Source organism: Amphiura filiformis, chromosome 16 (genome assembly GCF_039555335.1).
Source record: "Amphiura filiformis chromosome 16, Afil_fr2py, whole genome shotgun sequence".
NCBI classification, from domain to species: domain Eukaryota; kingdom Metazoa; phylum Echinodermata; class Ophiuroidea; order Amphilepidida; family Amphiuridae; genus Amphiura; species Amphiura filiformis.
The window spans coordinates 28,633,430-28,651,603 of NC_092643.1; the positions used below are offsets into that span (position 1 = coordinate 28,633,430).

The 18,174-nt window shown below is 36.2% G+C and overlaps 1 protein-coding gene across 1 annotated transcript in view; it reads right to left on the minus strand.

The window, feature by feature from the left end:
• Positions 1–11,089: 11,089 nt before the first annotated feature.
• LOC140135838 (transcription initiation factor TFIID subunit 4-like) overlaps positions 11,090–18,174 on the minus strand; it is a 29,877-nt gene continuing 22,792 nt past the window's right edge. Inside the window, exons 10-11 of the mRNA XM_072157477.1 lie at positions 13,031–13,093; positions 11,090–11,329 (exon numbers count right to left, since the gene is read on the minus strand). Coding sequence (XP_072013578.1) covers positions 11,225–11,329; positions 13,031–13,093 — 168 coding nt within the window. The 3' untranslated portion in view covers positions 11,090–11,224. The remainder of the gene's footprint in view (positions 11,330–13,030; positions 13,094–18,174) is intronic.

Sequence of the window (18,174 nt, forward strand, 5' to 3'; positions counted from 1 at the left end):
ATTCACACAAAGAAGACCTAACTCATTAGCATGAATGATATACATACATATGATATCTATCACATATGAACCTAAGATTAAAACTTGATTAGGCTAATGAAAGTTGATTTTGAGTTTCCCATCACCCACCCTCACTTCATTTTCTGACCCTCACTTGAATTCATTATTGTGATTTTCCAAAAATAGCAATAAAAACTGGTTATATTTGCAAAAATAAAAAGATGAATATCCGTACATTTTAGTGGAAAAATCAAAATTTAAACATCCATTTTGCTACCAAACTTGCAGCCTCTTTTTTTAGTATATACTTTTAGTATACTTGTGCTAAATATCCATCTTTGAGTGAGAGAGCGGTAAATAACAAAAATAATGAATAATGAAAAAATAATTGCTTTCAGAAATTATGTGATGGGAAACACAAGATCGATTGTCAGTAGCCGTATGCCCTGTTTTTACAAGTATACACAGAAATTTACCCAAAATAAAACCCCAACCGACAAACCTATATAACCCGGTTGACATAAAACAAATGACACAACATGTTGAGGGGTCAGTGAAACAAAGACATAATTCCATTTTGGCCATTCTGAGAAAAAAGATAATGGTCCACATTGACCTATGTAGTTAAGTCTATGTTTCACTGGCCATTGATTTCAATTGGGTGCTAAATGGAGTTACTTCTATGTGTTTATTGCAGAGTACTCTTGTTTCTGAAAGTTTTGATACATATTAAAATCTTATTTTCGCAAAAAATGGAGTTACGTCTTTGTGTCACTGACCCCTCGATGTATTGACAGATTTATATGAAGCCTTTAGACTTATGTTAGTCTGTGAAAGAGATTGTCTCAAATAACCCCTACCTATTTACTGCAATTGCAATGGCCAGTAAGTACTCTTATCTGTTGACACATTTCAAACAATTCCGTTATGGGTCGGAGGCATTGGATAAGCATCATATAACATTTAACACAAGTGGATCAATTTGTCTAATTTCTTCAACAAGTAATGTTTTTATGGCAAAATTGTCACAAAATGTTGAAAAACACTTGCAATATAATTGCACCCTGTTCCAATGTTAATCAAGCCTTATGCGATGCACACGGGGCGTGCAAAGTCTTTTCTAACATCTTTTCTGATTGGCTACATTGTTCCAGGAGTGCATTAATGTCAATCAAAACATTTATTCTGTATCACTCTATTCACAATTCTTGAAATAGCATGATTCACATAACCAGGTAATTATTACCAGACTGGCGCCCTCAGTTGTCAACGACATGGGTTGATGACTGAGAATATTATATGCTAATTTGGGGTCTGACTTGACCCCATAATCTGGGGAACCGATAATGTTCATTTGTGGGTTACAGGTCGATAGTCCGAAAGGTCATTGGTCCAAAAACCCGATAACCTAAGCCATAACCCTAACCCAACCATACCTCTAATCATAACAGTTACCATAATTTTAATCCTAACACTTATCCTACCCCTAACCCTAAAGCCATGATTTCTCCGTGATACGGAAAAACTGAAAAATTCACGGAATTCGGGGTTTGCTCACGGAAATTTGAAAATGCCACAAAGTAGTGAAAATCTGTGTAAAATGTCTAACTTTTGTGTTGATTTGCAAAAACAAAACAAAGAAAAGTGATAATTTAGCAGTAATCAACCATTAAACAACCCATTCTAGCATTTATTCTAGGCCTACGATGCAAGATTCTGTCCGATACAGCTATCGGAAGTACACACAAGATAATTGATGGATGTTTAATTTTAATGGGGATGTTGAGGGGAGACTACAGTAAAAAGGTACATATAATTATATAAGACAAATTACACATTTAAAAACATGCTTGTATGGGAATGTATGCACTTCTCAGTGCTTTATAATGTAAAACGGAAAATCACAGAATCATCCAATTTGTAACACGGAATTTAAATTTCGTAACACGGAAAAATCATGGCTTTACCTAACCCCAACCTTAACCTCATCCTGAACTAAAATGCCCTATATCCCAACTTGAACCCTTTTTGAACTAATGACCCTTTGGACAAATGACCTGTTCCACATTTGTGTCCAACTCTTACACTAAGAATTTACAACCCTGATACGTCTGATAACATGGTGATGATCAGGTGCACAAGTCACACTGGGTTTACCATATGCATGCATAATATTAACTCGTATGTAGTTTTAATTTGTTGGCACTTTCCAATCATGAAGTACTGTTACTTGTGAGTGAAAAGTTAACACATATTTTTTATGGTGTACTGAACTATTGCAAGAAGTCAAATTATTGAAATTAACAGTACTTTTCTGAAAAAAATGCAAAAAAATGTCGGATTGCAAACATTTTAAACAATCTATTTGAAAATCTGCATACCAAGACTGGTCAGTATAGTATGACCAAACGGTTGGCATAGAAATTCTGGTGCATTGACCAAACCATGATTAATGTTAACATAAATCCGACATTTACAAGAGAGCTTGCAATTTGGCAAATACTATTGAACAGTGGGGGGGTGCCCCCAGTCAGAACTGTTTCCACCAGAAACAACCCAAAATTACGCAAAATTCCACTTTTTGCAGTAATTTTGCGCACATTTTGTTGATTTTGCCCCCCCTGAAAAAATTTCTGGCGCCGCCACTGCTCTTGAAACATGTCCTGCTAGACAACCGAGTGGTTATTGCTCATTTATTACATCCTATTTAGCCACAAGAAGTCATGCAAGCATATCACAATAATTTCAAGACTAGCATCTTGATTTCATCAACAGAGGGCAGTACAACCAATTTTAAGAAAAAAAAAAAAAAATATGGTCCTGTTCAGTCAGAGGGTGCCTTGTATCAGTCTCTGCTACAGATACCAAGTAACACTGTTTCTTTATTATAGTTAACACCAGTCTTCATTTTAAGCAATACAGGCAATCATGCTAGATTGGAAAATGAAAAAATCTTTTATTCTCAGAGCATTTTTTCAATTGAAAAGATAATGCCCAAATATGAAATCTGTTGTAGTTGATAATGTATTTTAAGACCATGCAATGGCATATTTTCATGGAAGCTAAAATATTAGCATGAAAGTTCATCTGTATTGGTATGGTAATCCACATTGAAAATCGAACTTTTTGATCTAAATATAAACTATTTTTCTCCCAAATTTTCAGCTGTTGGTAACAACTACAGCCTTCTTCAGTGGAACTTTCTTGAAGTGTGGCATAATGATTTGGTCATGGACCTTTGGCAACTTGTAGCCAAAATATACCGTATTTCGTCAAATAGTCGCCCCCCCTCAAATAAACGCCCCCCACCACTTTTTTCAACCAAGATGTTTCAAAAATGCCGATATTTCCATGCTATCTTGTGTAGTAAGCTTACCAAGTTGCGCACATGGTCCATAATAGCGTCAATAATTGGCGAAAATCTGGATCAGAATCCTTTTAGTGAGTCATAAGTCAGTGTTTCTAGTTCATAGTTTGTCATTTTAGCGTGTGTTTTTAGTTTACCTAATGATTTTAATGGGAATTATCGTTCTAAAATTGACCTTGAATAAACGCCCCCCCCCCCTGGGAAAATGTAACGCCCCAGGGGCGTTTATTTGACGATATACGGTACACTGAAATAGTTACTGTAAGTTATTATTATTACCTTAATGCATTAATAGCATGTGTATGATTAATGAGATTCATTGCAGAAATCAGGGTGCATCCTCTTCAGGCTATTCCAGTTGAAATCCACACCCCTACTATGGAAGACATGACCTTAATCTTCCATACAGGGAGTGTGAATTTCAAGTAGGGTTACATAAATGGGTGACTCCATTTGAAATCTACACTCCCTGTGTGGGAGATTAAGGTCATGTCGTCCATAGGGGGTGTATGGAATTCAACTGGAATAGCCAATCATTGTTTATGCTGTCAACTTTGCATGGGCAGACAAGTGTGCATCCATTCAAGCCTCTGCAGCGGTTGAGATTGGATTCAAATTTCAAACCTCTCTTATAACCCAAAGGCTGACAGTAAAATTGTACAACATGATTGTTAGAAATTACCTTTTTTTCCTTGTTCTTTATCTTCAAGCATGCTTATTATAGGCTTTTTAGACTAGCTAAAGCATTTTGCTTGAGCCTGGTCCCGCTAGGACCCAAGCGAGTATCTGCACGGAGTGACTGTTGAAATAAACAAACATTTAATCCTATTTTAAGTCCTGCTGTCATCTTTGCTACCAGTGGCTTCAGACACCAAAACATTTTGTTGCTCTTTTTCAACATAAATAGAAACAATCTATATATAACTCTTTCATTCAAAACTTGACAAAATTAATGTTCTAATAAATAATAATTATGTGTTTGGGTAATGTTTTTGTGCATGTATACCTAAGTAAGCTAAAGTTTGTGCTTCAGGTACTTCTCTTTTCACAACATGTTCAACATTTTCCTAATAACTAATCCAAACTGCCTGATGCAGGACGTTTTAAATTCATAAATTGACAAATTTCATTGGAAGCCAGAATAGGTCCTGAACCAGTAGCTGTAAAATCGGCTATTCCTAACAGTAAAAATAAAGACAGCAATAATAATAGATAGCAAAATGTTATGCTTGCATCTACAGAATGATTTTGTATTGCTAAAAAGATTTGCAAAAGCTTTAATGCAAAAAACTTTAGAAAAAATGTATGTGATATTTTTTTTTGCCAGTTTATATGAGAATAGGCTATTCAGAAATTGATGGAATCCCCTATAAAAGGCAAATAGATTTTAACAGAAAATATTGGGAATTCCCAGGGCAAAATTATGCCTTACAGAAATTAGAAATTCCAAAAAGTGCTTGAAAAACAATTGGGAGGGGGGATTTCCATGTCTTCTATACCATTTCTGAAGAAACATGGCCCTTTTTCTTGGGAATTCCCACAGCAAAAACTGGCATGGGGTCCATGTCTTCAATAGGGGGTGTACCATTAATTTCTGGAATAGCCCTAGAGTCTACACTACTGATTAATTTCAATGATGATCCCGATACAATTAGAATTAACTTGACACTACTGCCTTGTTCTTTGACAAAACCAAGTGAATTTGTCACCCAAGTTCCCATCCCTAACAAATAAATGTTTTCAGCGTAGTCTAGGCTAAAGCCACGATTTCTCCGCGATACGAAAAAACAGAAAAATTCATGGAATTCGGGATTTGCTCACGGAAATTTGAAAATGCCACAACATAGTGAAAAGCTGTGTAAAATGTGTAACTAGAGGTGTTGATTTGCAAAATAAAACAAAGAAAAGTGATTATTTAGCAGTAACCAACCGTTAAACAATCCATTCTAGCATTTATTCTAGGCCTACAATGCAAGATTCTGGCCATACTACAGGAAAAGTTTAAGACAAAATACACTTTTAAAACATGTTTGTTTTAACTTTTCAGTGCTTTATAGTGGAAAACAGAAAATCATGGAAATCGTCCAATCTGTAACATAGACTTTAAATTTTGTAACACGGAGAAATCATGGCTTTAGTCTAGACCCAATGCCTAAGTTAAATACCTTTATATCGGAAACAACACAAACATAGAAATAAATACTTTACTGTTCATATACTCACATCATTCATCCATTGCTTTTCATTCAAAAATGTACATGACATTATATAATATATTCTGTTTTTTTTTCTAAATTGTGTGCTCACCATGAGCAAAATCATCACATAATTTACATAATAACAACACAATTACAAAATTTTGACATTTCATATTGTCACTCTCATTTTAAAGATATCATTGATATCTATTCATAGTGGTATTAATTATTCATGATGCAATGAACCAATAGCAGCTGACCTTTGATAAGTGCATCATAAATGGTATTAATATTCATGATGCAATGAACCAATAGCAGCTGACCTTTGATAAGTGCATCATAAATGGTATTAATATTCATGATGCAATGAACCAATAGCAGCTGACCTTTGATAAGTGCATCATAAATGGTATCAATATTCATGATGCAATGAACCAATAGCAGCTGACCTTTGATAAGTGCATCATAAATGGTATTAATATTCATGATGCAATGAACCAATAGCAGCTGACCTTTGATAAGTGCATCAGAAAAATTATTAATATTCATGATGCAATGAACCAACAGCAGCTGAGCTTTGATACGTACATTTCATGCATTGATTTGTGATACGATCATTTTAGTGTTGCTCAGAACAACACAACACAAAAGAAGTTGACCACTATTATTGGCTAAATCTCAAAATCAATATTAGCGACAGATGACTCATTTAGCTTGATCACGTCACATTTACATGCACATATTTTTGCGTATAGCTACGCAGTCACGCCTGGTTCAATTTCACTGCAGGTAGGCGAAAAACTTTTCAAGCCCATAATGAGGATTTTTTGCCAATGAATTTGTGATTTTAACCTTTTTTTAAAGGAAATTAAAATATATTTTCATGATGTATGAATGAGTAAAATGATTAAACTATATATATTGCGCCAATTGACTTGAGCTCTGCTAGACATATCAGCTGACCTGATGAAAATAGATTACAATTTTTTGTAAAATTTCAAACTTCAAAATGCTTTACCATGTCTTCAATCATGATACAAAATGGCCTGTAGTATACATACATGATGCAAACACTTGATCAAGAATGAACCAAGAGCCAGTAACAGGTCAGACTAGGACAAATCTTAACTCCCATCCCATCATGTATGCCTGTCACTCGTGGAGGGAAAATAGTGTATACCTCACTGACTATTGTCCCTTTTGCCAGCAAACTTGGCATGGGTAATGGTATTGACCTTTTGCACTGATCTGCCATCCTGCGACCAAAACAAAGTTCTGTGTGCAAATGCATGCACATAACGAACCAGATTACTTTTTTGCAATGTGTATACAGCATAACATGTACTTCGCAAGTAGAACCCCGTTTTGAAATGACTGTGCAAAGGTTCAACACGAAGTTACCACTTGCATAGCCTAACCACAAGCTTTGTTCTCTGTAGACCCAGATGCATTTCTTATCTCAAGTAAATCATTTAACCTTACAAATAAAAGACCACAGAGAACAAAAATGCTTTATACTTATTTTCACCTTAAGCTTGGTTGTGATGTTGATGTTTCAATGTCCCGACAAACCGTACGCGTGTGTATATGGTCTGTAGGATTATATTATCACAGGCGATTCGATACTGCCACAACATCAATATACCAAACTCGAAGGCAAACAAAGCACAGAATTGAGTAGCCTTCAAAGGGTAATGACCTTTGCCTTTTATAATAGCAAATAATGAAATGTCCAAGGTGTCCAGAGTGCCAAGTTGGTCCAATATGTTGCACTGTTTATCGTCGCTGGGCGGGAAAACTCTTTTATGTACATTTGGCCCTTGAACATGGATGAAGCAAACGCTTCAATATAAAGTCTACACCTACAAGGCTTTATCCATGTTCAAGGGCCAAAAGTAAATATGAGTTTTTTCCTGCATGTACTTTGGCCCTTGAACATGGATGAAGCAAACTCTTCAACATAAAGTCTACACCTTTATTCATGTTCAAGGGCCAAAAGTACATATGAGGTTTTTCCCTCCCAGTGACTTTATGTTTGTAATACTGAAGCTAATGTCATATCATCTAAGAAGACTAGGTTCAGTTGGACAGACACTATCAGTAATAAAATAGTTGGCTTGTGTTATGTACTACCGGTATATTCTTTCTTACATTCAGTTTTTACATTTTTACTGTGTCATACCCAGGGGTAGCACTGGAGAGGTATAAATTGCATTTTAAACGCTATCTCTGATCATGACCTACAAACTACAGCCTGATTTATTGTACATGATATAAACATCTTGATATTTTTCTCTCGTTTTTTTTTTACATACAGGTCATTCCTGATTTTGGATTTGTTACTCCATCAGATGATTGAGTGGAGGTATAAATTTCACTTTAAACGCTATCTCTGATCACGACCAATTACGCAAACTACAGCCTCATTTATTGTACATGATATTTTTCTCTCTTTTTGTTTTTTTACATACTGGCCATCACCCCTGATTTTGGATTTGTTACTCTGTCAAATGATTTGCAATGACAAAATTTGCTGCTTGATTTTAGTGGCAATAATAACAAAACAAGTTTTGGTCACAACGGACCGTTATCATGGATTAAATTAAATTCAGGCAATGTTCAGGTACGGAGGAGGGCGAGTACTTGTGACTTGTGAAGTTGGCTGCCTGCACAAGTACACCGTCGCCAAGGTACCTCACTGGTACACACAGAGTACCACAAGAATCTGGTAATGTACACCAAGATTTATATGTAAATCAATCAGGCATGCAAATCCATTTAAATGAAAAATAAAGAGGGAAATCCTGAAGAGAAAAAAAACAAGAAATATTAAGCGTGTAAAATATTTTAAAAAATGTTCCAAAATGGATTTAAAATAAATAAAAAAATGAAAATTGGGAGTAAAAAACCCCACAACTGCAAGTCCTGTTTATAGAATAATTGTCATGCCGGTACACAGTAGTGATTATGGTTTATAAGAAATTGTTCCCTGTCAACTGCATGATAGGTACTTGCATGCACAATAAAATAAGTTATTGGCAAGGAAAACCACTTTAAATGCAAGATTCACAACCTTTCTCCCTTTGCTATTCTGTAAATGATCATATGTCACCAGATCAAATTGAACACTACGCTCAAATGAAGTTTACAATTGACTGACAAAATTATTTTGGCTAAGTTTATACCTACATGTAATATGACACTATATAGTCTGTCCAGTACAAAATAGACAATGGCCCCATCCATGATTAGCCTTTGCTATCTCATACACCTGATCGAAAATCATGTTCCATCTTTCTCTAAATCAGCGATGCCACTCAGTTTCACTCAAAAAACCTGAACTGGTGAGAAAACCCCGAAAAAGCATATGAAAGCAGGCCAAAAAGCCCTTAAACAGGTCAAAAATATAAAATAAATAAAAACACAGACTCACAAAAAACTGAATTCTGGCTAAACCCTGGAAAGTGGCCTCTCTGCATGATCTCTAACAACTTAAGTATGTTCTATCATATGTTGGCAATGGCAACATGACACAACGCTCCATTTATGGAAGATCCATGCATTTTTGTGTACTTGTATTCATTACATTAACTGCCCATGCCCCATTAAGCACCCACCTATCAATATGATGACATCCTATAAATAAGTTATTTGGGTAGGGGGAGCGGAAAAAAAGTCCGATTACATTCATAGTTGATCTTTCTGGTTGGAATTTTTACACTTGCATTTTATGGAGGGGAGTCAGCCTCCTAATGAAAGCACTCTCATTTTCAGGACGTCATCAAACTTTTGGTTTGTTCCCTGGACAGACTATAAGCTAGGTGAGTGTACAGATCAGATGAATTTATTCTATCTGATCATCTATTTTAATTTTCATTTTATTTATTTATTTTTTTACATCAAGGTGTTTATAGAAAATGTTTTAGAAGGCTTCATATGTGGTGTGATCAAGCAAATGAAGTCAGGCACATTCAATTTTCAGTTTTCTACATGATTGTATGAGGCATTTGCAAAGCTACATTTTGCAAAACACCCCATAGAAATTGACCATTTAGTTCCAAAGATATGAACAGTTGAAGTGTTTCCAACACAAACAGCAAAAGAAATTATTTCCTTTGTTTGGCTATATCTGAAAATCAACATTTCCGATTTCGGACTGATTTTGCTTGATCACATCACATATAATTATTGACATAAAAGTATCATTTTAATTATTATTTCTTTACTTAAGAAAACAACCTTACTTAATTATCATCTATCAGAAACCCACATTTACTTTCTTCCCATACATCTACAATATATCATTAGCATGATTCTCTATGTTCAAATTTGAATGGACAAATTTATGGTGCATATTCCACTCTGGGTTGAGTTTCACTAAGATGTATTTAAGTACGGTTCTCACAAACGGTACGTGGCACTAGTTACAATGAATTTACACCATGACTCTTGCTGACTTACATACCGTTTACAAGTCGCAAACTCTATTATGAGACAAACTGTACGCACAGTTTGTAAGTTACGACCAGTTCACAGAGTTACCACACTTTTAACAGTACTTGCATAACAATCAGTGAAAGACACACAGACCCATAGCCACAATTTATTTTAAGGGGTTCGGGGGATGAAAAGTGAACCTTTTGAAAAAAAATCAGGGATCGAGTTTTAAGGCACGTGAGTGCGATCGTACACCTTAAATCGTCTGTCTGAGTGCGATTTATAGCACACCTCAATTCCTAAACTTTTTACTGAGTGCAATTATATAGCACGCCTGACAGCCGCCTTAACATTTCCAGAAGTACGATTTGTAACACGCCTATTATATTCAAAACTCAAACCCTGAAAATTGTTCAAAAAAGGGCTGATTTCAACAATGTTTTTGATGCACCCCGTACCCCTGGCTACAGGCCTGAAGACACCCATGGACTCATACATGTCATTTGTCCATTCAACTCTTGAACAACGAGTACAAGCAATTACTCTTCTTGATTACTCAGTGGAAAATGCCTTCTCTGATACAGGTGCCGTTGAAGTACCTTTCTGAATACATGTACGTCACACCTTGTGATCGGTGGTGAAACTGAATTACTTATCAGCGTTCTGTCACTCTTTGCCGATTGTAGCCCGTGTATTGCCAAAATACACAATTGGGGTTCCGATTACCTAATTGAACTGCCTCGTGAAATATTGGTACCTCGTACTTTGAACAAAACCGTGTAGCATCGCGTGATCCTAGCCTGACCTGTGCGTACACATAGGTAAGTGCATCCGAAGGGTCCATGCTGAGAAGTGTATGTGTCGTGGTCCAGGGTATGCGCTATAGAGGAATCTTGAAATATCTCTCTTGCTCGATAGTTCTGTGATGAAACTATACACAATCTTGACATCCTCATGATGGGGTGTCATGTGGCGATGGTGTATATTCTGAACTGCCACTTCTCAATACGTGAAGTCTTCCATGGTGACACTATGTGCTTGACATCCTCACCCTGCGACCTGCGACCTGATTCAGGGTATCATAGAGGCAACCTCTAAATACCCACTTCTCACTTGATAGGCCATGTCTCGTATCCATCCCACGGTGGAACTATACGCTACCTCCTCATGATGTGGCGTGAACCAGGCAAATTGGGTGGGTTATAAGGGAATTGATAGTAGATTATTTCAAAAAGGATTTAAATAGCAGCTGTGATTTCTTCATTTCTCTTTCCTGCTCCAGTAGGAATAACACATCTCTGAGATTGACCCTCTTGATTCTAGGCATCTGTGGTAATGATAAGAAAATGAGACAATTCAAATGAAATTGATGATAATAGCAGGTGCGATTCTCACTACACTTTCAAGCCATAGTGTACGATTCATCCTGAGTCAAATTCTAATTTTGTTATTCTTTGCCCAAAATGCTGAAATAATATTAGTAATAACTGCCAAGAAGAGTTAATGTCCATTTTTAGCTGAAATACCAAGGTAAAGTGAAAGAAACCCCACTTGCAATTTTGGCCGTTAATTATTGAGTTCTATGGGGGTGTTAAGGCCAGAGTAATGGAAGACACATTCGTCCACGCCCGAATTTGAGATTTCTTGATATTTATCAACACTAAGATGTATTCTTTCACTTGAAACTGATAAAATACAACTTGTTAATATTTACACGTATTTTTGCTTGATTTATTTCACTCTTTTCAACTCTAAAAAGTCACATGGCTCAAGACAGCTTAATAAATTGGCGGGAAATAATGAGTCAGAAATGCGAATGCGCAATATTGTGATTACGTGCGCGATTCGCGTCGCGTGATGCGGCGCAACTCTGCACGTATGTCCACCGCAGTCAAGGCGCATTCGGTATGTTGTTAATGCTGGCAAATGCGGTGTAAACAAAACAAAAATTTGCAGTCAAAATGCCACTTAGATTTTTTAATTATTTTGAATTTTGGCACACTAAAAGCAGACATTATATATTCATTGGTGCAAAAAGATGCATATTTAGACCATGCACCATATACAGCTTTTACAAGCGTGAAAGTCTTGCCGTTCTAAAATATAAGGACATTTTGTGCATAATTTTGACATTTTTTTACTAAAACGTCGATTTCTCATAGTTCACTTTTGACAATATTGCACGATTTTTGTGACAAGATAACTCGAAAAATATGCAAGCACCATCGTTTAGAGTACATCAATGTCTAGGGAAGGTTTTCTCATTTTTTCAAAATATTTTTTTAAACAAAAATATACACCATTATGTGCAATTTTTAGCTGAATAAAGTGACAAAATTGTTTTTTTCACGTGTTTATTTCAATATGGTGTATATTTTTGTTTAAAAAAAATATTTTGAAAAAATGAGAAAACCTTCCCTAAGTTCATGTCTCTTCTTCATAAAAAGCTAACTGAATTTTTTTTTACTCCAAACGGATTTCTTTTTAAGTTGTCACAAAAAAGTTGGGGTAAAAAAGTGATTTTTTGTGATTTTTTCAAAAACTCGAGATTTTTGAAAAACTCTGACGTCACCATGGGATTCCTTGACTCATTTCCTTTCCAAAAATGTATAGTTTTATATACTTTGGACATACAATTAAGAAATAATGATGCTCGAAAAGGTCCATGTTCTCTCCCATTATTCTGCCCTTAAAGTCATAATTACGACTTTATGTCAAAATTGCTCTGTTGACCTGCAAACAATCTGGTTGCTTCAATTTTAGGTGTATGATGGGATATTATCATAAACAAATATGCCAAAAACTCAGGTTTGAAAAAATTGAACCAATTTCATATTATAAGATCAAACACTATGGCTTTATTGCAATTTTTGTTTGTCAACATGTAGACCCTCCCCTGGGTCCATGAATAACAACTGGTAATGTAGACTATGTACCATTATTAATCGTCCCAAAACATGGACCCTCCAAATCTGTAGACGGTGTCCCATTTATGAACAAGTGTATAATCATGGGTACAATATCTTACCGGTCTCCTCCTAGATGTAGAGCTTGGTGTTGACAAATTAGTTAAGAAAGAACTTCCAGTTGCCTGCAAAAATAACAACAAGAAAAACAAACACGTAAGTCTTAAAATGTAATGACAATGAATTATTTCAAAAGTAACTTTTGGACTGCGATCTTGTTCAGTCTGGGCACAAAAGCAAAGTGTTAAGATTACAGAATGCTCAACTGGCAACTTCTTTTCTTGTTTAGTATGAATCACTGGCAAAAAAACCGCAAATAACATCCAGAACATCCACATATTCAATTTTAGGCAAAAGGAATGGTGAGAGTGTAGTCTGAATTGTGTTATGGCACTGTGTACCACCTCGCATATTGAGCTCAGATTTGCCAGCAATGGACTTTTGCAACCAATACACCGATGCGCAGCCTCCACTATCACACTGCTAAGAATGCTCAAGTTTCCCAGGCCTATAATGCATCTTGTAAGGCCATTTCTGGTGTTCCACCTGTCACTATAACAGTTCCCTGCTAGAGAATTGTGTGCTTCTGTCTCAGACCCTCCCAGGGGCTCATCAAAGGCAAGCTACTACCTGTATGTTGCCCCTAATGCAAGCATCTCACCACCCCATGCCATAACATGGTGCCTGAGTGCTTATAAATCAGTCAAATACCACAAATACATATTCTATGGTGTCAAATATTGATCTCAAGAATATTTAAATTTTTGTACATAATAATTCAACATACCCCATCTCTTAGCCCTCAAATAATTTTCTATAATATTTTGAACCACATTTTGAGCACCAGCTTCATCATGGGTTGTGATAGCAGCTGTTTAGAGAATATGTGCATATTTAATGAGATCAATGGTAAAAGACTGCCCTCTGGAGGTAGGTTTGTACTTGACTGCAAATTCACCACCACAATATCCAAGTTATAGTTATTAGATGGTTGTCACATGCCAAATTGTGGCAAAATGCTTTCCAATACAGAATAAAGCGTGGCTTTCATGCAACACCATCCAATTGGCTGCCTCCACTATCACACTACTATAGAATACTCAAGATCCACAGGCCTCCAATGCACCTTGTAAGGCCCATTTTTGCTCCAGGTTGCTTGTTGCTAGTATATGTTTATAAATCAAACCCTGAATTACTCAAATGAAATAAAAAACAGGTTATGAAACACAGCACCAAATACTACCAAATTCGCCATGAGATCTACTTTCGTGTATACACAGGAAGACAAAGTTAAAAAAAATTATGTACTTAAACGCATTAAATTTCCCAGAGTACAATGTACCCTGATTTTATGTAATTATTGCTAAATTAAAAGAACGCAAGCACATCCTCTAATCTGGTAGGTTTTGTCAATGCTTACAGGCCTGTGAGTGGGCTTTTAAAAAAAATCGGGAAATTTATCTACCAGTGTGGTTTTTAAAAAAATTGGAAAATTTACCTACCAAACTACAGTACAAATTCAATGCTATTCCGTGCGTATTTCACCAGCAATAAAACATGATAAATTGAAGATTATAAGCTCGCATTTCATTGCCTAAGTGTGAGCTTCCCTCGACAAAATTACATTTTATGGTAGCCATGATGTATCTTCTCTTAATTCCATATGATTTTTATGAAATCAAATGTGAAACTTCCGATGGATGGTTTGGATTGAAAATCACTTACGGACAATCACATATTTCCCCACAGGGACCACAGCGACATAACATCATTCCGATGGGCGCTTTTCCAAACAAACATATTACACAATGAGTAAGGACGAGGAATCAAAGAATATCGCGCTGATGTTATGACCTGCGTTTCATGACCTTTCAAGCATCGTTAGTCTCTTTTCTCAAATTGTTTTATGCTAAAGAAGTACAGACACTATTTTGATTTTTGATGTTATAATTTTAAAAAAATTGAAATCCGTTAGAAAAATGAAAAAATCAGAATTCCGCTAAAAATCAGAGATCTTACAGGTCTGTGCTTAACAATGAACGCTACCGCTTTTGCGAGACAGTCGGCTTCATTCGCCATTGTGGTAGAGTTTGTATGGCAACGGGACAGATGTAGTAGATTTACTGATTTAGGAGTATGCTTGCCTTTATTATTCAGCAATATTAAGCTAAAACAATGGTACCCAGTAAAATTGAATGTGCTAAAATATGAAATTCATTTAAATGCATTTATCCATACATGCTACAGTAAATTCAGTTAGCATTTAACTAGTATTTGGTGCTGTTTTTGTTAGGTCCCTTCAGTTAATTTATAATGGGTTGTTCAGTGTGTGATTTTCAATGAAACAGAAACATAGTAGCTCGAGCTCGACAATCTACATCTATGTCGTTGGCCAGTATATACCATATCTTTCAGGTGAGCCAATGCTCACTTGTGTAAACTAGGCATGGGAATTCAATGTTAAACCAGGGTTCGGTTTTTGCCGGCAAAAACCTGTTTTTGCCGACAAAGTGGCAATAACTGGCAAAAACCTGTTTTTGCCAGTTTTTGCCTGGTTTAAACCTGCAAAAATGGCAAAAAAATGGCAAAAACTTATGTATAGTCACTCAAATGTTAACAAGTACACAGAAAGCTCATAAACAGTAAACATACAACTTTTAATGAATCATTCAACATATTTTTTGTCTCATCAAGTCCTTAAAATGAAAAAGTTTTGAATTTGATATGCCAGATTTCAGTTAAATGCCTAAGTGAGCAATGAAAATGCATGCCTTTAATTTCTTAATATGTTATTTTTAATTACAAAATCTGGCCTTGTTACACTCCAGAAAATAATTTTTTAATTTAATAATTCATTTTGAGATCAAAAATCTGAACTTTAAATCACTTTTTTAGTTTTTGCCATTTTTGCCGGCAAAAACTGGCAAAAACTGTTTTTTGCCAAGCGGTTAAAACCATGGTTAAAACCGCGGTTTTTTCCACCTGCGGCAAAAACCTGCGAACCCTGTGTTAAACGCATGTACCGTTAAACGCATGCATGATCCGTTAAACATTTAGCAATTGCGGTAAACGTGTAACATGCAAGTCATTTTCAACCTTCAATTTTCCATTCTTCAATGCTAATCAACAGTTGAAAGTAACAAAATCTGAAGACGACCTCAAAACATTCATTATTTAACACTAATACGTCGAAATAATGCATAGTTTCTGACATGTTTGGGCCGTTGACATTGCAAATTTTACCTTATGTACGGTGCCATTGGTACAAGTATATTCTGTTAGAAATTCCTGTTTTGTGAGGTGCACCGCACCTATCGTATATTCATGAAATCTTGCCACCAGACGGGGTTGGATCAATGTGTGTTAATATGTTAAACGTACGCATCACTGATGCGTTAAACATGTACTACGTCGGAAAATAAACGGAATAACCCATCCCTAGTGTAAACTGCACAATAATTGCGAGCGAGAAACCATGAGATTAGCACATTACACAATATGCCGATTGAGCTCATTAGCTGCTGGCCTAACGACTGTCTTATGCTTATTCTAATAATAAGTAACTTCCAAGAGAAAAGGGAAAAAAAGCCAGAAATAGCAGAAATTCCTGCAACATGCAGGGTTCTTACAGATTGGATTCAATTTTAGGCAAAAGGAATGGTGAGAGTGTAGTCTGAATTGTGTTATGGCACTGTGTACCACCTCACATATTGAGCTCAGATTTGCCAGCAATGGACTTTTGCAACCAATACACCGATGCGCAGCCTCCACTATCACACTACTATAGAATGCTCAAGTTTCCCAGGCCTATAATGCATCTTGTAAGGCCATTTCTGGTGTTCCACCTGTCACTATAACAGTTCCCTGCTAGAGAATTGTGTGCTTCTGTCTCAGACCCTCCCAGGGGCTCAACAAAGGCAAGCTACTACCTGTATGTTGCCCCTAATGCAAGCATCTCACCACCCCATGCCATAAAGATGGTAACTGAGTGCTTATATATCAGTCAAATACCACAAATACATATTCTATGGTGTCAAATATTGATATCAACCAAATACTAGTAGTCAAGAATATTTAAAATTTAAAACATACTAATTCAACATACTCCACTTCTTATCCCTCAAACAAATTTCTTAAATGTTTTCAACATCATTTTGAGCACCTACTTCATCATGGATCATGATAGCAGCTGTTTTGAGAATATGTGCATATTTAATGAGATAGCAAAAGACTGCCCTCTGGAGGTAGGGTTGTACTTGACTGCAAATTCAGAATCACAATATCCCAGTTATATAATTATTAGAAGGTTGTCGCAAAGCTTTCCAATACAGAATAAAGCGTGAATTTTATGCAACATCATCCAAGTGGTAAACTCATTTCTTTTTGAAAGGTCTTTTCCCATAATTTGACACTGTAATCTGTAGAGTTACCATGGCATTTGGACTGCACACAGTTGTGACGGCACATATACCATACAAAATCGCCTAATGGCGCACTTGTATATGGGCTCCTCTGCCTTGGGGTACATTTCATGTGCAAATAGAGAGCTCCCTTCGCTGAAATCCCAACAAGAATTAAGGTTCCATGCCCTTATTTGCTGGTGGGAGCAGCGTGCTAATTCACAAAATTAAAACCTGATCAAGTACTTGAAAACCCTGATAAAGCATGCAAAATTTGCTAAAAAATACAGAAAACATTTAGCACATGTACATTTAGCACCACAGGAAAGGCCATTTCAGAGGGTAAAAAGAACATTTCAAAGCTCCTGTCTTGTTCTACACTTTTAGTAAAAAGTGCTTCCTTCTTCCAGAAAACATGCTTTAAAGTTTCGAGTTTCCTATACTTTTATGCACAAGAGACCCTCTAAAAAAATGTTTTTTGGCTTTATTACATGACCAATATGGCTGATGTTGATATGTGAAGCAGAAAAATAAAACAATAATTAAGCATTTGTGCTTGCATCCACTACCTCCCCCACCCCACTCCACCCACCCCCACCAACTGGCAACCCATCCTGGGCCTTGATGGTCAATGTGCTTTTTGGTTAAAATTTCAGGACGACAAACATTTTAGCAGATTTAGCACCCCAAAAGAGACCATTTTTGACATTAAAACCTATTTTAGACTTTTTTTGAAAAAATGCTTCCTTCATCCTAAAAACATGGTTTTAAATGTTCAGTTTCCTATACTTTTGTACATGAGAGAC